The sequence below is a fragment of the Chanodichthys erythropterus genome, chromosome 7, assembly GCF_024489055.1.
Source record: "Chanodichthys erythropterus isolate Z2021 chromosome 7, ASM2448905v1, whole genome shotgun sequence".
Taxonomy (NCBI): Eukaryota; Metazoa; Chordata; class Actinopteri; order Cypriniformes; family Xenocyprididae; genus Chanodichthys; species Chanodichthys erythropterus.
The window spans coordinates 19,115,278-19,137,010 of record NC_090227.1 but is presented as its reverse complement, the minus strand read 5'-3'; the positions used below and the strand labels follow the sequence as shown (position 1 = coordinate 19,137,010).

Genomic DNA, 21,733 nt, shown 5'->3' with positions numbered 1-21,733 from the left:
TAAAATACTATTTATTAGGTGCACTGAAATGAATAATATTAATATACATCATCTGTGCATGAGGTAGGGCCTTAAAAACATCAGCCAATCGTTTATGCGATCATCGTGTAAACGATTGGCCCTCTGGCTTGTCAATCACTGCCGTGACGTTCCTTGTGAGAGACGTGCACGGATTGGCCAACTGGCTTTTATCAGTCACTGCCATGATGTTCCTTGTGAGAGACGAGCGTGGCTGCGCGCTCCAGTAACTTTCCACACTCCACATGCGCTGCATGCAATGTTTTTGTGAACAACATCTGAGAAATATTAATAAATATCCTGACACATCCAGGCTTTATAATGGCAGTGAGTGGGATCAATGAGTATGAGCTGAAGAAAGTGCCTCCCTCCACATCCATTTATCATAAATACAGCTCTGGGGGCTTAATAAAAGCCTTCTAAAGCGAAGCGATGCATTTGTGTAAAAAAGAAAAAAAAACTTGTTAAATATGGATTTTTTTTTTTTTTTTTTACACAAACGCATCGCTTTGCTTCAGAAGGCCTTTATTAAACTAATCTTTATTGATCTAATCCTTTAATTTGTTATTGTGATGGCTAAGGCCACACTTATCAAATAATAAATTACTTTATTTCAATGGTTCTAGCTTTCTTCTTTTTTTTCTTTTTTTTTGTAAGAAATTGATTCGTTTTGTTTGATGGATTAATTGTTTTTCTGCTTGTTTATAAATTTTTATGCATTTATTTTGTTTCTTTAATATTATTTACCCAAACCATTTTGTTAAAGGTGCATGCTCTTTATGCGCGCATATAATATCAAAAAGTGATAATTCGTTGCTAGAGTGCATGCTAGTGATTGAATAAAACCAAGACAAAGATATGGGTTTAATATTGTTTCTTTATTTAATTGTTTTGGATAATTGTGTCTTACCCGTGGTTCTGCCTGGATCTGTGACTGCAGCATGGAACAAAGGCTTATTATTAAAAAGAGCGTGGCATTTCCTCATGTCCTTTATGTATCCTTTGCTGGGAATGATGGGAAATTTTGTTTTTTGGTTACCATAAGGGTTTTGGATTGTTTGTTTATTTGTATTAATGTTTTTTTGTAAAGTTTATTTTTATGTTTATTTTCATCATTGCTTTATGGTGAATGTAATTTCATGTTTATGGAGTTTATTTGAATTTATTATATATTTTTCGAGGTTTGATTTACTGAATGGATAGCCCCTATAATTAAAAAAAGGATTAGTCCGTCTTGTTAAAAGGGTTGAATTTTCTGTGGCTAAGTCAGTTCTGGTGAGGGATTCCTTGAGAAACATCTGAGGCACAGAACTCAGTCTGCTGATTTGTAATTTATTATTTAGTTTTCTTTCTTTTTCTTTTTCTTTTTTCTTCTTGCACCTGTGTGACTAGTACACGAGTGTGGCAAATAATAAAACGGAAAAAGTGAAGCTCTATGAGTGCCTCCTGAACATTTTATGGAAAGAACCCTTTCAGTTATATGTGTTAGATTTGACAACATAGATCAATAAAAGGCCTTTCTACAGTGATTCCTCTGGTTTCAAACCTGTCCTGGAGCACCCCCAGCACTGCACGTTTTGTATGTCTCCTTATCAGAGCTGGGGATGCTCCAGGACAGTTTTGAAAACCCTTGCTCTGGTTAATAGAAAAAAATATATAGTCTAATTAGTTTCTTTTTAAACAAACCACAAAACCAGTAATTTAATTTGTGCAAATAGGCCTACTTATAAAAGTGGGGGAAAAATATATATTTTTTTTTCCTAAATATGCATTTGAACAAATAAATAATAATATTTTCTATAGATCAGATTTTTTAACAGTTGTTTTAGTTGAAAAAAAAAAAAAATCAGCATTCATTATAAACAATATTAAGTCTTATTTGACAACACGGTTGTGGTTTAAAATGTAAAGTCAGCCACTTGCTTTCAGGTTTGTCTGATGTCTTAGTGAAATACAGTGAGTTATCATAATTTGAGTAAAAACATAACTAGTCTAAACAAGCACATACACACAATCATGCATACATGGGTAAAATGGAAAGTGAAAGTGAATGAATCAAAACCAAAACAGAAACAGGGGAATGAAGATATGGAAACATAAGAGTCAGTTAACCACCTAAACAAAACCAACAGTTTTAAATTTAAAGCACCTTTGCAACAACAGGTTTACATTTTACACTAAACCCCAGTTTAGTTAAATACCTTAGCAGTTCGTCCGGTAGAGGACTTCATAGAGGACCCAGGACCCGTATGGGTTTGGGTCTATATTTTAAATGGTCTGCCTCTTCTGTCTGGGCCTCCTTCATGCAGGTTGTGGACAAAGACATGAACAAATCAAGCGTCGTTAAGTGTATTACGTGTGACGCATTGTTAAAGTTGGATTCAACAAAAACAGGCACATCACATCTTTTAAAGCATGCAAAGTCGTTTACTGTCTGTCTACTTCAAGATGGTATTTTATGTTTGTTTAATTAATTTCAGATAGCCATCATTAAATGCTTCATCATTAAAAGTTGACTGTGTTTCTATACTTTATTTTATGTTTTTCTTGGACTCTGTTCTTGGCAGTAATTATTAATTTATCTTAGTTTAATTTTGACTTTTCCTGTTCCTATTGTGTGCAACAGTAAAGGCAAACAAGTAATGCTAACATAAGCGGCCATGGCACTGAATGAGCAATCGTTATTATAGTTCAAAAGGGCAAACAGTTATCGAAGTTATCATATTATGAGTTGACTTGAGATGCAAAATGCAAAACTGCAAAGTTGCATTTGTCATCCATTATCATGACAGCAAGTAGACTTTTGGAGCTAGAATAATAATAATAATAAGTGGATTAAGCAACTTAAGTCTGCAAGAGAGAAATAACATGGATGGAACTTTCTTGGCAAGGAGGATTGTATGCATCATGGTCAGGTACAAGGGAGAGGGCTACTAACAAAAAGTTTAATTCAACTTGTTTATTGACTTGTTAATAGCAGTTTGCTGTGGAATATGTGCCGATCGGGTCCACTCGGGTCTTCCCGGCCGGGTTAACAAGCTTTCAAATAATCCACATTGGTTCCGGGTAGTATATTTATGGCATTTTTTTGTTCTGCACGGGTCCGGGTCCAACTTTCAAATAATAGACGGGTTCAGGTCGGTTCCGTGTAGCACATTTACAGGTCTCTTCGGGTTCATGGAATTTTCGGACCCGTGAAGACCTCTACCATCCAGATATGCAGTCTCAGAAGAAAGTTTTGATGTTTCAGTTTGATGGTGGTGAAGTTGCAGTCAGGTTCCAGGTTAACTTAAGAATGACGAACTTCAGCAAGGTTAGTCTGACTCGGTTGTTATTGGGAGAGTTCTCTCTCCCAGGCGGAAAATGGCAACATGGCTTGTTGTACTTCGGCAGGAGGAGGTCCTGCGGTGTCGAGGTCAGAACGGATGTCTCCAGTCTTTTCCACATGAACAGCAACAAGAAGAGAGCAGGTCACTGGCATAGAGGCCCTTTTAAAGGACCCCCAGCACATTTTGTATGTCTCCCCGTCTGACACAACAAATCCAGGTCTTGTTTACCAGCACACCTCACAACTCCTCAAGTTCTACAGAGCAAGAAAGGGGCTTTTTAAAAAAAAAAAAAAAAGTGAAAGACCTTTTTAAGCTTGATCATTTTTAAGCTCAACCATGCTGAAAAGTTACCTTTCAATCATAGAAAATGTAGATTTATCAGAACCTTTTGGCATTTCATTTGCAGGAAGATGAAAACAGTGTATTCCTCAAGTGTACACAGTCTGACAATACTGTTTTTAGAAAGATGAACTTAGACAATGCAACACGTGTCATATATTTCAAGTGTTCTGGGGAAAAACGATAGGGTTTGGTGAAAAACAAACCAAAATTGAATGTATTATTTAACGAAAATCCTGACCTTGGCCATTGGGACTTCTGTGATGCAAAATAGGGATGCTCATAAATAACTGGTTAACTATTAACCGACAGTAAGAATATTATAGGTTAAATGGTTTAAAAAGTAATTTTAAAGTCTTTTTCAAGATATTTTGAAAATGTTAGCTGCATGGTTAAAAAAATGCTACACATATAAAATCCTGAAGGATGAAAGTGTGGTATTTAACATATGTAACAGCTGCAAAGCGTCCAATGTGTAAACAATATGATTTCCGCACTAAGAAAAAAGTAGACAGCTTTTTCGTCTATTTGACTTAATAATATTCACCCATGGTTGCCACAGATTACAGAAACGAAAAGGGGGAAAAAATGCCAGTTGAAAGGAAAGTCATTTTGAGATTAGAGAACAAACATGAAAGACAAATAGTTAACTGGGACAGTAAGAGACAGAAGTAGGAGTGGTGAAAAGTCTGATAACAACTCCACCCAGATAACTCTCGTCCAGATTCCTGTACAAAGCTGTCAGGGACACTTCAAAGGATGATGTAACGTAACATGACCTCAAAATGTGTACCTTCCTATCTCTAAACACCTCTCCCTCTTGCTGGAGAGAACTGAAATTTCTGAGAAATCAAGTAAAACGAAATTAAAAGCAGTTTGGTACTGGGGTTTTGCCACCATTTTTCCATGGAATATGGGTGGCAGACAGCAGCAGAGAAGTCTTATGATCAAATGGTCTAGTTATTGTAAACATCTGCGCATTACAAAGGAATCCGGCCAAGCCACCAAGTGCTTTTCATACATTTTGTAATTTCACAATCCCAAACCATCTTAACTCTTTAAATACTTATTCTGCACACTTTAAGGCAGCAATACATCCTCCAATGACTACAACTCTCAATTACGCAGTATGTCAGACTGTCTTGCATTCTTTATTTGCACGCATGTGAGAGAAAGAGCTATCAACAAATAAATGGTGATTTAGGCACCTACACACTAGAAGTGCTAGAAGAATACTGTAAATTGATATCAATGGGAATGGTGCATAGTAAAGACGAAAAGTGAAAACACAACTGTCTGCAGTCCAATTAACTTTATTTACATTTATAACAGCTCGTTCCATGTCCTGATGAATGAGTTTACGCAATATGCATTCTTGAAGTGGCAGCCTTTGTGGGAAGCCCTCCTTTGTTTGAAAAACTATTTAGGTAAACACCTGCCAGTCTACCTGTGCGAGTCAGCTGAGCAAGAATGCAAACAAAGTGTCCTTTTCTTTTTCTTCCTTTCTACTGTCTTGTTTTCTCTGTAATACACATGTGCCACTAGTTCATATCATGGTAGAGGGAAGTACAAGCACGTCCCCACAAATAAATGCAGTCCAGGCCACTGACGTTCCCTTAGCAGCAGAGGCTCGCAGTGCGGAGCCAGGCGAATCTATAAACAAGACTTAAGCCTCTTCAGATGATCCACAAAGTGGCATCTGTTCTTCAATCAGCCAAAGAGAAGAGAACCCATGTCACACACCTCCTGATTTCACGCCACTGACTGCAAGTTGCAGACATAATCAAATTTAAGGTTTTGATGCTGGTTTTCATGACAGCCATTGGAACAGCACTTCCCTATCTCAATGCACTGCTACAATGCTCCCTCCCTCCAGCTATGGTCACTGAGTGATGACTTGTTGTTCCTTTACAACAAGGCACAAAGTCACTCTCCAAAACCTTCACTCTCTCTGCTCCTTTCTGGTGGAATTAGCTGCCAACCTCCAACTAAATTGCTAAGAGCATCACATCTTTAAAAAAAGTAGCTAATGACACCTTTTCCACAAACACTTATCCACCCCACACCTTTAAAGGGAATTGAAAAAGCAACTTTTCCTTAAGCTTTTGATATATAAGAGGTCATCGCACAATAGGAATATCCTGAACAGAATCAGAACTGAAAACTTCCTTGTTAGTCCAAAAAAAAATTATTAATAATATTGATATTGACACCAGGCCCAATGAACGACTCGTCCCGGAATGTGCCTATCTATGACAGGTGAAACGCCACCTCCACAGAATAAATCAATGCCTACTTCATCATTGCAATGTTAGCCCCACCCACTGGCATGTTAATGAGATGACGAGAAAAGAAGAGCGATACAGGACTAAAAATAGCATTACCTTTAAAAGGATCCTAATGCTAGGAATGTGCAAGGTCAGCTGCAAAAACAACTCAGTCCATGCCTTTTCAGCACTAATTTGCACTGCGAGTCTTTAGTAAATCCTGATAGTAGTTCTTTAAAGCTGCATGCCCTACTGCCAAAACCAACAGTACACCACACAACCAGAGATCCCTCATAAGCCCATTTACTCCAACCGTTTCAAATCTGCTTATACCGCTTATACACTTTCCCCTCTTCTTTTCGTACACTTTGTTCTTTCTTTTTTCGCGTCATTCTACATTCTTTGAGTTTCTCTGATTGTTTGCCTAAATAGATATTTTTTTTTCTGCTTTGCCTCCTACACTCTCCATTTTTATCTCTTTCTCTCTTTCTAGCATTCTAACATTCTTTTGCTCATTCTTTCTGCTGGTGGTTGTTGGTTCATAACAATGATACAGTTTGCTTTTCTCTCAACATTAGTATTACAGCATTCCTTCTTAAACATTCCCAGATATTAGTAAACAAAAACACTGGGGACAGAACACCTAAGTGGAAAATAGCATTAAAGCCCTCCAAACCTGATAACGTAATTCCATAACTGGAGTCACTACACTGTTTTATCTCTCTACATTTTTTAAATTTTTCCATGAGGAAGAATTATCCGTTATTTGCCAAGGAACTGGAGGCTTGCCAGACCATTTCCCAATGGACAAGTTTATCCCAGACCACTCTCCTTCTATTTCCCTCCTACATTTGGATAAAAACCACCTGCTTTCATTCCCTTGCTCTCTGTGAAGCAAAACTGAGGCTAGAGCACCCAGCAAAACAGAGCTTGTTCATAAACAAATATCAATTTGTGTACCACTGTATGTGTCCATCAAAACTCAAAAATTTTGAAAGGTGTGCCTATGTGCCTCCATAGCTCCTTACCACACTAAGTTGACTCCATGACGTCCGGATGGGTTTGTATTGGACCACAATGCCTTCATCTGGCTGAGGTTGTTTGGGCTCAGTGTCCTCATCAGAATCATTGTGCAGGGCTTTCTCTTGGTAATTCTGGTACAGAACTTCATCCTCTGAAAAAACAAAACAGTAATTTTGTAAGATTGTGAAAACATTCCTAGAAATGACCACCTTATGGTACAGTCTGAACTACATATTTCACATACTTAACATACTATTTCACATGCCTGTGACCAGTTTGCACAGACATTAATCTATCTTCTGTGTTTCATCTTTAAAAATGTATCAAATGTAAAATTAAAATGAATGCGTTTTAATGCATTGGTTCATAGAAATGATTCTCTGCTTCATTTGAATCAATTAGCATTTTCAACACGAAAACTGCCTGATTAGCAGATATTGCCGACCTTTACATGGCTGTGTACAAATATGTCTCGAGTTACATTCATATGTGTTATGAAATCCTATTCAAATTGCATTTCTGGAAATCCATTTCATTCTGACTGCTCTGATTGGATTGTGCGTGGTTTATGTGACTTTCTCACACCATGTAAAACATAAACATCAGACAGTGTTATAGGACACATAATGAATGAAGTCACTGCAGAAATAAGGTTGTGTTGCCAAATGAGCAAGAGCATGTTCTGTTTACATGAAGAAGGAGTCTCATGCTGCTGGTAGCAGATCATTTATAGCCTTTTCTCACAAAAACTTATCATTTTGCTGGTGGACTGTAATCCAGAAAGGTCTAAATGAAAATCATTTGTGACAACTGGAGATTAACCCCAACATTAGTGACAGCTGGAGATTAACCCGAAGTCAAAAGCAAAAGACTTCGGACTGCGGACTGGCTACAGAAATTGAAATCTACAGGTAATGCTAATACACACTAAATACACATAGTCACACAATGCTTGGGATTGTGAAATTACAAAATAATAATAATAAGCATGGTTTGACGTGATCCAAGCTAAGCGATCGTTAGATTTAATCACCATTGGCAGCGCAATTGTAATACTTTTTTCTCAGTTGGTCAGAACAAAAGAGGCAGACATGTTACTTACTTGTGCAGATGATTGTTTCCGGTGAAAATTCTTATTTTGGTCATACTTCTAAGACGTAGAATCTGTGATGCCAAAATACATCATCCATATGATACATACTACTATGATACATACTTCTAGGCATATATCTTAAAAAAAAAAAAAAAAAAAAAAGTCATCTGAGCAAGTATATATCTCATATCTGCTGCCTTTGTTTTGACCAAATGAAAACATAAATGTTTTAAAATAAATCACGTTACTTACGTTTAGATCAAATGATTGCTCAGTCAGATAAGATCACACATTGCAAATTAGGGCCTGTTTACATGTGGTCACTTCATATGTTTTCTCTGATCAGATAGCTATGTGTATTTGTAAAGACCAGGGCTGCATCCAAAAACTTGGGCAGCTGTTTTGCCTCTCTGGCTTAGCAGGCAATGTCTTTTTGCGTTTGCGCATGATGGTACCTCACGAAACTGATTTCGAACAGGCTTCTGAGGCAGCATTACAGTTTAATGATCTTCAAAAAAAAAAAAAAAAATAGAACGAGCTTTGGTAATAACCAAGTGAATATTTAATTACTGCAATAGCAATTTTGCACTAGAAATTACATTAAAAATGGAAAACGTTGGTCAAAAATGTGCATTTACACAAAAACTGACCACAAACCGCATCTTTTAGACACCATCTTTATTTTTTAGCTCAGCTTTCATGGAATGGAACGCACAGGGTTGTGGGATATGAAAGGCAGTGAAGGATACATCCAGAGATGTGCTGCATGCGAAATCACATATTGTCTGAGTAGGCACTACATTTGAATTTGAACTTTGTGACCGTTAAAAAAAAGTATGTTCAATATAGCATGAATGTGGGTAGTATGAGTGAAATTCGGACGTACTACATCCGCCATGTTTTTACTGTCATGTGACCTACCAGTGTCAGCTTAACTAACCATTAATAAATCCTCTCCTGTGGCCTCATTGGATAGTAAAGTGTCCAGCAAATGAGCACTTCAGAATCTCGCCGGAAGTAGTAGGTTATATGGACACTTTTCGCCTACTGTTATATTTAATTATATTTTGCCTTCTCTTATAAAACAGCATTTTCTTCAGTGTAAACTCTAAAAATAGATCAATCCAAAACAAATGTTTCCAGACAAACATGTTAAAGATTAGCTGATGGGCTGTCAATTAATTAAATGATAAGCCGTTTTCCCACAAAAGCAAAAAAAAAATTAAAAATAAAAAATGGCCTCAGGCGTTTTTCAATGGGGATATTTGGCCCTACAAGTATCTGTTTTGTGTACCTAGTGTCAAATAGCTTTACGAAAGGAAATGAGGGTGAAATTAAAATTCCAATAAAAATACACACTTCTGTCAAAATGTATGCAGTTGGCACAGGCAAAATGATAAACAAAAAAAAAATTCCTCACACATTAACACACGCATTCCCTTACATTTTCAGATTTGTCTGCATCGCATAGTGTCTATATATGAACCCGATTCCAAAAAAGTTGGGACACTGTACAAATTGTGAATAAAAACAGAATGCAATGATGTGGAAGTTTCAAATTTCAATATTTTATTCAGAATACAACATAGATGACATATCAAATGTTTAAACTGAGATTTTTAAACTGATAAATTTCATGGCATCAACACATCTCAAAAAAGTTGGGACAAGGCCATGTTTACCACTGTGTGGCATCCCCTCTTCTTTTTATAACAGTCTGCAAACGTCTGGGGACTGAGACGACAAGTTGCTCAAGTTTAAGAATAGGAATGTTGTCCCATTCTTGTCTAATACAGGCTTCTAGTTGCTCAACTGTCTTAGGTCTTCTTTGTCGCATCTTCCTCTTTATGATGCGCCAAATGTTTTCTATGGGTGAAAGATCTGGACTGCAGGATGGCCATTTCAGTACCCGGATCCTTCTTCTACACAGCCATGTTGTAATTGATGCAGTATGTGGTCTGGCATTGTCATGTTGGAAAATACAAGGTCTCCCCTGAAAGATACGACGTCTGGATGGGAGCATATGTTGCTCTAGAACTTGGATATACCTTTCAGCATTGATGGTGCCTTTCCAGATGTGTAAGCTGCCCATGCCGCACGCACTCATGCAACCCCATACCATCAGAGATGCAGGCTTCTGAACTGAGAGCTGATAAGAACTTGGGTTGTCTTTGTCCTCTTTAGTCCGGATGACATGGCGTCCCAGTTTTCCAAAAAGAACTTCAAATTTTGATTCATCTGACCACAGAACAGTTTTCCACTTTACCACAGTCCCAGTCCATTTTTAAATGAGCCTTGGCCCAGAGAAAACACCTGCGCTTCTGGATCATGTTTAGATATGGCTTCTTTTTTGACCTGTAGAGTTTTAGCCGGCAACGGCAAATGGCATGGTGGATTGTGTTCACCGACAATGTTTTCTGGAAGTATTCCTGAGCCCATGTTAATTTTCCATTACATTAGCATTCCTGTATGTGATGCAGCGCCGTCTAAGGGCCTGAAGATCATGGGCATCCAGTATGGTTTTCTGGCCTTGACCCTTACGCACAGAAATTGTTCCAGATTCTCTGAATCTTTGGATGATATTATGCACTGTAGATGATGATAACTGATAAAAGTTGCAATTTTTCTCTGAGAAACTCCTTTCTGATATTGCTCCACTATTTTTCGCCACAGCATTGGGGGAATTGGTGATCCTCTGCCCATCTTGACTTCTGAGAGACACTGTCACTCTGAGAGGCTCTTTTTATACCCAATCATGTTGACAATTGACCTAATAAGTTGCAAATTGGTCCTCCAGCTGTTCCTTATATGTACATTTTGTCACGGGCACGCAAGAACAAGATGTTGAGATCCAGTTGCAGCATAAGTATTTATTGAGGAATCCAGAAACGTTAATCCAAAGGCAGGCAAGGGTCAAAATCCAGAATAACCAGTCCATAAAACACAAAGCCAGAGAAACAAAACGGTGCACGTAACAATACAATAAACCACAACCAAGGACAGAAACAACTGAGTATAAATAGACAGACACTAATGATGAAACACAAAACAGCTGGGTGCAATGAAATGGTGATAATGAGTCCGGGGAGTGCGTTATGGGTAATGTAGTGAATGCAATGGGTGGAAATGAGAGTCCGGGATGGAGTGCCCTCTAGTGGCTGATAGGGCACTCTCACTGGTGATCATGACATTACCCCCCCTCAAAGGAGCGGCTACCAGACGCTCCACCAGTCCAAAAAAAACAAAAACACTAAAAACCCAGGAGGGAGGTGGACAGGTGGAGGATCAGGGGGAGGGATGGTGGGCCAGGACCAGAACCCCCAACCGAAGGCCAGGGGGGAGCCGGAGGAACAAACCACGGGGGGCTCAAGAGAGTCGGGGTCCTGGCTGAATGCCAGGGCGGCGCTGGAAGAACTGACCAGGCGGGTTCCCCGGGGTCTGGAGTCCTGGCTGGTTGCCAAGGTGGCGCTGGAGGAACTGACCAGGCTGGTTCCAGCGGGTCTGGAATCCTGGCTGATTGCCAGGGTGGGGCCGGAGGAACTGACCAGGCTGGTTCCAACGGTTCAGACGGCCTGGGCAGTGGCGGCAGGGCAGAAAGCCTGGGCAGCGGCGGCAGGGCAGAAGGCTTGGATGATGGCGGCAGGACAGAAGATCTGGGCGGTGGCGGCAGGGCAGAAGGCTTGGACGGCGGCAGGGCAGTAGGCCAAGGGTGCTTCATGGCCATATCAGGGAGAGCGGACAGCTCGGTGACGGCCTCCGTGGCCGTATCAGAGAGAGCGGACAGCTCGGTGACGGCCTCCGTGGCCGTATCAAGGGGAGCGGACAGCTCGGTGATGGTACCAGGCTCGGGCTGCTCAGGCGGCAGGGCAAGGCGCTTCGGTGGCGCCGGCAGGGCAAGGCGCTTCGGTGGCGCCGGCAGGGCAAGGCGCTTCGGTGGCGCGGCCTCCGTGGCCGTATCAAGGAGAGCGGACAGCTCGGTAACGGTCTCCGTGGCCGTATCAGGGAGAGCGGAGGACTCAGGGATGGCAGCGGGCTCAGACTGGGGCTGCTCTGGGACGGCAGCGTGCTCAGGCTGGGGCTGCTCTGGAACGGCAGCGTGCTCAGGCTGAGGCTGCTCTGGAACGGCAGCGTGCTCAGGCTGGGGCTGCTCTGGAACGGCAGCGTGCTCAGGCTGGGGCTGCTCTGGAACGGCAGCGTGCTCAGGCTGGGGCTGCTCTGGAACGGCAGCGTGCTCAGGCTGCTCTGGAACGGCAGCGTGCTCAGGCTGGGGCTGCTCTGGGACGGCAGCGTGCTCAGGCTGGGGCTGCTCTGGGACGGCAGCGTGCTCAGGCTGGGGCTGCTCTGGGACGGCAGCGTGCTCAGGCTGGGGCTGCTCTGGGACGGCAGCGTGCTCAGGCTGGGGCTGCTCTGGGACGGCAGCGTGCTCAGGCTGGGGCTGCTCTGGGACGGCAGCGTGCTCAGGCTGGGGCTGCTCTGGGACGGCAGCGTGCTCAGGCTGGGGCTGCTCTGGGACGGCAGCGTGCTCAGGCTGGGGCTGCTCTGGGACGGCAGCGTGCTCAGGCTGGGGCTGCTCTGGGACGGCAGCGTGCTCAGGCTGGGGCTGCTCTGGGACGGCAGCGTGCTCAGGCTGGGGCTGCTCTGGGACGGCAGCGTGCTCAGGCTGGGGCTGCTCTGGGACGGCAGCGTGCTCAGGCTGGGGCTGCTCTGGGACGGCAGCGTGCTCAGGCTGGGGCTGCTCTGGGACGGCAGCGTGCTCAGGCTGGGGCTGCTCTGGGACGGCAGCGTGCTCAGGCTGGGGCTGCTCTGGGACGGCAGCGTGCTCAGGCTGGGGCTGCTCTGGGACGGCAGCGTGCTCAGGCTGGGGCTGCTCTGGGACGGCAGCGTGCTCAGGCTGGGGCTGCTCTAGGAGCATCCTCCAGGCACGCAAAACCGCCACAACATAGAACGTGAGGACAGCCCTCTTGGCCATCACTGGATTGATAGGGAGAGCATGCCGTACTGGAGCGGACTCACTGGCTGGAGCGGACTCACTGGCTGGAGCGGGCTCTGTAGTAGACCCACTGGCTGGAGCGGACTCTGGAGTGGACTCACTGACTGGAGCGGGCTCTGGAGTGGACTCACTGACTGGAGCGGGCTCTGGAGAGGACTCACTGACTGGAGCGGGCTCTGGAGTGGACTCACTGACTGGAGCGGGCTCTGGAGTGGACTCACTGACTGGAGCGGGCTCTGGAGTGGACTCACTGACTGGAGCGGGCTCTGGAGTGGACTCACTGACTGGAGCGGGCTCTGGAGTGGACTCACTGACTGGAGCGGGCTCTGGAGTGGACTCACTGACTGGAGCGGGCTCTGGAGTGGACTCACTGACTGGAGCGGGCTCTGGAGTGGAGTCACTAACTGGAGCGGGCTCTGGAGTGGACTTACTGACTGGAGCGGGCTCTGGAGTGGATTCACTGACTGGAGCGGGCTCTGGAGTGGACTCACTGACTAGAGTGGACTCACTGACTGGAACGAGCTCTGGAGTGGACTCACTGGCTGGAGCGGACTCACTGGCTGGAGCCTTTCTCCTCCTCTTCCTCCTTTTACGTGAGATAGACGATGTACCTGTGTCCATCTCCTCGGTGGACTCTGGAGCGAACTCACAGGCTGGATCGGACTCACTGGTTGGTAGATCAGGTGAGGTCCTCCGACCCCGATCTTCAAGGTAGAAAACGAAACCCCAAAAATCCAGGGTCCGGAGCCCCTCCAACTCACACTGAGGAAGAGGGTCATCCAGGCATCTATTGAATATCTCCTTTTGCGCTGCATCATTATAACGCAGTCCTCTTGCCATTGTCCAGAAAAACTGGGCAAAACCTCCTACCTCTGCTCCCTCCTGTCGCAGAGCCAATACTGCCCGAAACAGAGCCATTCGCTCTCCAATGGAGGCTGGAGGACGAATCCGAACACTCATGCTGCTGGATCCCTTGGGGGTGGTTTATTCTGTCACGGGCACGCAAGAACAAGATGTTGAGATCCAGTTGCAGCATAAGTACTTATTGAGGAATCCAGAAACGTTAATCCAAAGGCAGGCAAGGGTCAAAATCCAGAATAACCAGTCCATAAAACACAAAGCCAGAGAAACAAAACGGTGCACGTAACAATTACAATAAACCACAACCAAGGACAGAAACAACTGAGTATAAATAGACAGACACTAATGATGAAACACAAAACAGCTGGGTGCAATGAAATGGTGATAATGAGTCCGGGGAGTGCGTTATGGGTAATGTAGTGAATGCAATGGGTGGAAATGAGAGTCCGGGATGGAGTGCCCTCTAGTGGCTGATAGGGCACTCTCACTGGTGATCATGACACATTTAACTTATCCGGCCTCTTATTGCTATCTGTCTCAACTTGTTTGGAATGTGTAGCTCTCATGAAATCCAAAATGAGCCAATATTTGGCATGACATTTCAAAATGTCTCACTTTCAACATTGTTATCTATATTCTATTGTGAATAAAATATAAGTTTATGAGATTTGTAAATTATTGCATTCCTTTTTTATTCACAATTTGTCCTGTGTCCCAACTTTTTTGGAATAGGGTTTGTACAACAATATGTTACTTTGTGTTGATAAAAGACACCATACCCCTAAGTGAAGTATTCATTTCAGTTAAACTTTACTTACACTATTTCTTGCAGAGTGAAATTCGTCAGCCAATCACACACGTACATATTTTACACAATATAGGCTATATGAAAAAATGAAATTCAGCACAGAATGGTTGCACTGTAGAGCCCTGATTAAAGGATCTATCATAGATGAAAACATTTCATCATGCATATCAAATGAAGCAGAGTTTACCTAGCCTCGGTTGGGTGTGCTCTATAGCAGACAGAAAGGTCTGGAGAATGCTCCAATGCTTACCCTCACTGTCAAACGTCCGCTGGGTTGGGAGGCCTTTCTTCCGCTCCACATTCTGCAGAAACCATAAGTGATTGATTAGTTGGGCTTGACAAATTAGATTTTGACATTGTTTATGTATTTGATCTTTTATTCAAAAAAATTCTTGAAAGACTAACCTTTCATTGACATAAAAAAATGTGAAAGTGGGGGAAAATCACATTATTAAACAAATGTATTTCTTTAATACATGCTGACCAGACCACAGTTATTGGCTCCCTAGAATAATACACCCACAAAACTAGCCAATTTTCAAATATTGCTAAAATATTGTTCAAATATTTACCTATATTTTCCTATTTACCTATTTACATATATTTTCCTAGAATTAAAAATGTAATTTACCTTGGCATAGTTGAATAACAAGAGTTCAGTACATGGGAATGACATACAGTGAGTCTCAAACACCATTGTTTCCTCCTTCTAATATAAATCTCATTTGTTTAAAAGACCTCAGAAGAACAGGCGAATCTCAACATAACACCGACTGTTACGTAACAGTCGGGATCATTAATATGTACGCCCCCAATATTTTCATATGCCAGCACATGTTCAAGGCATTAAACAAGGACAGGCAGTAACATCTGGATGTGCACAGCTGAATCATCAGACTAGGTAAGCAAGCAAGGACAATAGTGAAAAATGGCAGATGGAGCAATAATAACTGACATGATCCATGATATCATATTTTTAGTGATATTTGTAAATTGTCTTTCTAAATGTTTCATTAGCATGTTGCTAATGTACTGTTAAATGTGGTTAAAGTTACCATCGTTTCTTACTGTATTCACGGAGACAAAAATTTTAAAACACTTGCAGTCTGTAGAATTCATAAACACAACTTCATTCTTTATAAATCTCTCCAACAGTGTGTAATGTTAGCATTAGCCCGTTAGCCATGAAACATAGCCTCAAACTCATTCAGAATAAAATGTTAACATCCAAATAAACACTGTACTTACACGATTAGACATGCTGCATGACGAAGACTTTGTAAAGATCCATTTTGAGGGTTATATTAGCTGTGTGAACTTTGTTTATGCTGTTTAAGACAAGCGCGAGCTCCGGGGGCAGGGAGCGCGAGGATTTAAAGGGGCCGCAGCCTGAATCGGCACATATTTAATGATGCCCCAAAATAGGCAGTTAAAAAAATGAATAAAAAAAAATCTATGGGGTATTTTGAGCTGAAACTTCACAGAAACATTCAGGGGACACCTTAGACTTATATTACATCTTTTGAAAACACGTTCTACGGCACCTTTAAAGGAATGAAATGGTAGTTTTATTGGGCTGTTAGGTCCACGATCACAGTGTGCTGTCATTGTTCACAATGCCCACAAATTCTGCCTACTGTCACATGCAATCTTTGACCTTTTTGATCATAAATATGTCACCTTTGTCTTTAGATAGTGCTGCCTGACAGGGTTAATTTGAAGGCAGTGGTCACAGACCTAAATACTGCTCAATCACAAATCTGTTAAAGGGCACTATTTACTGCCATTTATTCTCAAGTTTGAACCCATAAGCAAGTGCTTCTTATGCATCATAAAAGGCATGCAGTACATCAATATTAAAAATGGTAAATGGGTAATATTAAAATTATAGAATATTTTGTCTAAATCAATAAAATTACTAAACACTAAAATCAGTTGTTTTAAATGTAACATTGTATGTTACCATATCATCACACTTGACTTAAGAAAATTAGATTAATTGTAATTTGACGAAACCTAAATCAGAGAAAATCATAGGTTCGGGTGAATGGCGTGTAGATGATTTATATTTTAACAGCAGATTCAGGTGACGTTAGAACTGATCCTACTCTGTATACACAATCTCTCCTTCATTGAGCAGTAAAAAACAATACCTCTATAATTACAAAACAATACACATATTAGGATTTCCAAAAGTTTTGGGATGCATCCACATTATGACCACAACATAATTTTTTTTACAATATTTAGCATTCAACTTACTTTGCTCTTGGGTGGACTCAGGTTAGACTGTCTCTCTTCAGCGACTCCTTTCAGCACAGGTTGGGACAGGCGTTTGGCCTTTGGGTCTAATGATGGAATTTCTATATCTACACCACTGACCATTGCCCGGCGATATGATTTTGAGCGCTGACCTCTTGTCAGTAGTCCTGCATTCTCATCTCTATCCAGTTCATCATCCTTACTGGTAGAGAAAGAAGAAGTCTCAAACATGCTTCGTGGTCGGAAGGCACCTTTACCAGTGTCCATACATTTTTGAGAGGGCTTGCTGAAGCGTGAGTCAGAGACCAGACCCCTGGGGATGATCTGTTGGGTGCCCATCTTCTGCGCTGCAGGACTATGGGTGCTCAGTATTATTGGGGAAGGGGGCTGCTTGCCCTCCGAGCCCTGAGATGACCCGGAACTCTGCCGCTGCAACAGGATGCCCCCCGGCCTTTCAGCAGTGGAGGGGCTGCAGGGCATTAGGGGGTCTAAGGGAAGGCTAAGGTTGGAGGAAATGGAGGGGATGCTGGAGGTGGAACTGTGAAGCGGGGAGCTCCGGAGGCCAATGGGAGACCCAGGGACATCCTGCGATTGGCGTGACCGTGTGGAGATCTGAGGTGATATGTTTGAGGTGATAGGTTTTGGTGACACTGTGTCTGGAGGTGGAGACACATCCCCAAAAACAATCTGATCCCTTTGAGAGGTGAGGGTGAGCTGACTAGAGAGACATTTAAGGGGCTCTGTTATGTCATGCCAAACACTGAGTCCATTCTCATTCTTTGTGGGCAACAATGGTGTTTTAGGGGAAGAAGTAGCCTCTGCATTGTTATCATTGTCCGATTTAGTAAATTTTGACAGAGAGAACCGGCCGTTAGATAAATATCCAATACTGATGCTCCGAACCACCCTAGTCTTCCTTGTGGGTTTGTTGAGAGTGTGTTTCAGCACTGTAGTGTTTGACGCAGTGGTGCTGATCTTCTCAGCCGGCTGAGTGAGAGTGAACATGCACCTATCATCCGCAGGAAAGTCTGTCATAAGAACACCATCTATTTGGTAACTGTGAGGTCTGGGCTTGGGCTTCATGTTATTTTCGCTCCGTCTTTTCCAAAGAGGAGTGATATTGTTGTTGGAGAGATCCACTTCGTTGCCAAGATCCATAATGAGTCCACTCAATCACTCAGCAATCATTCTAACCCTTGTCTGAACTGAAAGAGAGAGGGCAAAGTTGCATGAGTGTAAGTCAATAAACAAATAAATAAATAAATACCCCTCATCCTCATCCTCTGTACACAAGATTCATCGCGCTTCATCGCGCGTTAATAACCCTCGTTCACAAAAACAACAATCAGTGCTCGCGCGAAAACTTTACAAGATTTATAGAAAGAAATACAGCATACCTCTGAGTGAAGACTATAACCTTGCTCTCTACTGCTGTTTTTCAGCCCGTATGAAAGAATTCCATTCCATTTCCCTCGATAAATTAAAAAAAAAAAAAAAAAAAAAAAAAAAATATATATATATATATATATATATATATATATATATATATATATATATATATATATATATATATATATATATATGCTCTAAACTCCAGAAAGTTTGCGTTGTTTAACTGTCGTCACAAGGTGCGCTTTGCGTTTTTGCAGTGTGTTGTCAGATTGAGACTGTAGTAGTGCAGGGAGGGCACAAGTGTTCCCAAGTTCACGTGACGTCATGTGAGCTAGTGTGAGTGTCCCAATGGTGTCTGCCTCAACTGAGACGCACAGTGTCTTTGAAAGGGGTGGTTAGTAACAGAAAGTCTTAATACACCAAATTATTATTATTATTATTTGTCTACTATTTCCAATAACTAATTTTTTTATTAATATTTAGTGATCAAATATAGCTAGAGATCATCCTAAGTTGCGTCGTGCATAACGGTGAATACATTGCGCCATCATGTGGTGTTTTGCTATTTTTGCAGTGTTCAAAGATATAGGAGGGTGTATGGCAGGCGGAAAATGGTTTCACTATCCATTAATATAGATATAATTACAATTGTATGACTAGTCATAATTATAAATTGATTAGTCAGAATGATAATTAGAGATATCTGCAGTTGTAATTAGACTAGTAAGAAATTAAATTCGAGATATCTCTAAATACGTTTTGAGCCCAGCTAACAGGGAACGTTCCCAGAACATTCACTAACGTTCTTTAAAAGTTGTGTGAATGTTAGTACAAAACGTTATTAAAATAATGTTTTGGAACGTTCTTATAACGTTATTAACGTTCTTATAACGTTTAGAGAAAACGTTCTGGGAACAACGTTCTTGGAACATCTTTAGGACGTTATTTGTACTTGATGAACGTTCGCATAATGTTGATAGAAAACGTTATTAGAACAACATTCTCAGAACGTTCTTATAACGTTATTAGTATTTTCTGAATGTTATCATAATGTTATCATAAAACGTTTTGGGAACAACGTTCTTGGAACAACTTTAGGACGTTATTTATACTTGATGAACGTTCGCATAATGTTGATAGAAAACGTTATTAGAACAACATTCTCAGAACGTTCTTATAACGTTATTAGTATTTTCTGAATGTTATCATAATGTTATCATAAAACGTTTTGGGAACAACGTTCTTGGAACATCCTTAGGACGTTATTTGTACTTGATGAACGTTCGCATAATGTTGATAGAAAACGTTAGAACAACATTCTCAGACCGTCCTTAACGTTATTAGTATTTTCTGAATGTTATCATGTTATCATAAAACGTTTTGGGAACAACGTTCTTGGAACATCCTTAGGACGTTATTTGTACTTGATGAACGTTCTCATAATGTTGATAGAAAACGTTATTAGAACAACATTCTCAGAACGTCCTTATAACGTTATTAGTATTTTCTGAATGTTATCATAATGTTATTATAAAACGTTCTGGGAACAACGTTCTTGGAACATCTTTAGGACGTTATTTGTACTTGATGAACGTACGCATAATGTTGATAGAAAACGTTATTAGAACAACATTCTCAGAACGTCCTTATAACGTTATTATACTTTCTGAATGTTATCATAATGTTATTATAAAACGTTTTGGGAACAACGTTCTTGGAACATCTTAGGACGTTATTTATACTTGATGAACGTTCTCATAATGTTGATAGAAAACGTTCTTAGAACAACATTCTCAGAACGTCCATATAATTTTATTAGTATTTATGTTCTCATAATATATCACGCACAGACATTTCAGGACTCGCATTTTGAGCTGAATCAGACTCTCAATTCCTGACGCCACTGAATCGAATCTTTTTTGGAATCTTGACTCTCGAGTCTGTTCTTTCCCCTCCCCCACTGCCTCACTGCAGCTCTTCTCTTGCGCGCGCAGAGGAAGACAGCGTCCGTTATTTTCTGAGGCTGAGAAAACGTAAATGGTATGTTATGAATTCATAATACTATTTTAAATAACACATATGCCAGAATATAACATCAGAATTTCAATGTTGTATGTTTTTTTAATTCTTTTTTCCGAACTGTTTGTTTTTTAGCCTGACGTTGCGAGCCGTTCGTTCCCGCTCCTGCTCCATTCAAATCTTGCGCGCGCTGACAGGGTCCGGTATTTTCATCATAAAGAGATTACACATAGGATTTACATCATAAGAAGGTAAGTGTGGATCCAGAAAATACTTGTAAATAACGTTTTCGTTATATATATATATTTTTGTGAACCGCATTTTCTAGGCCGCTGCCTTTCAGTTATTGCGCGCGCTGACAGCGTCCTGTATTTTCAGAGGTAAATATCAGACGAAGCGATAAATTCATAAAACAATTTTAAGAGTTGTTACCAAAACATAAGATTACGCGTTGATGATATAAATTGAGTGTGTGCATGTTATAAAATTAACGAACGTTAGTTTGGTAAACTGCTAACTGATACTTAGCTGCCACATACATTTATAAGAAGTTAGCTATTAGTAAAATATTCACGTTTATTAATTAATTCTAGTCTAGCTAGTGTGCTTGAGTTGTTATCTTAGTTCTCTGACAAATCAGCAGACACTTTCCTCTCAACTGTCCACAGATGCTTCAAATACAGCACTGAAGGAAGAGCTTCAGCTGACTTGATTCTTGCGAGGCAGACAAGGACAGAAAAGGTGTTTTACCAACACTTACAATAAAATAAATCATATTTTTTAAAGTGTAAATTTCACTCCTGTTATTAATGTTTAAGTGTAGAAATTTACTTTATCATATTATTATGTATTTTCTCTCACTATATATATATATATATATATATATATATATATATATATATATATATATATATATATTTAGGCCAGGTAGTAAATGCTGCTATTCTTCTCTAATATTGCTCTTCAAAGAACACGGTCATCAATCAGGTAACTTGCACACTGAAAATCTTTTGTTTGAATACAATTCAGTTACACAAGTTATCTTGTATTTTATTCAGCTACTGAAACGACAAGAAAGCACTTTTACTTGTTTTTATTTTTTCCATTATTATTGCTGTCTAACTAACAAAATAGCTTTGTATTATCATTAAACTGTACTGTGACATGTCATGTTGTAACCTGTGCTTAAACATTGAGAACTGTAATGTATTTAAAGAAAATGTTTTTATTTTAATTGTTTGGTCACAGGATCCTCCATTCCCAGCTCCAACCAGTCATCTGAAGGACTGCGGTGATGGGAACCCTTTGAATCACAAGTGGCAGTTTCCACCG

General features: G+C 40.9%; 1 protein-coding gene across 1 annotated transcript in view; it reads right to left on the bottom strand.

Moving 5' to 3' along the window:
* The window catches only part of LOC137023152 (rho guanine nucleotide exchange factor 26-like), an 81,654-nt gene extending 63,193 nt beyond the window's left edge, over positions 1-18,461 (bottom strand). Inside the window, exons 1-4 of the mRNA XM_067389856.1 lie at positions 18,388-18,461; positions 16,991-18,195; positions 14,979-15,030; positions 6,982-7,127 (exon numbers count right to left, since the gene is read on the bottom strand). Of these exons, the coding sequence (XP_067245957.1) occupies positions 6,982-7,127; positions 14,979-15,030; positions 16,991-18,148 (1,356 nt within the window). The 5' untranslated portion in view covers positions 18,149-18,195; positions 18,388-18,461. The remainder of the gene's footprint in view (positions 1-6,981; positions 7,128-14,978; positions 15,031-16,990; positions 18,196-18,387) is intronic.
* Between the last annotated feature and the right edge of the window lie 3,272 nt (positions 18,462-21,733).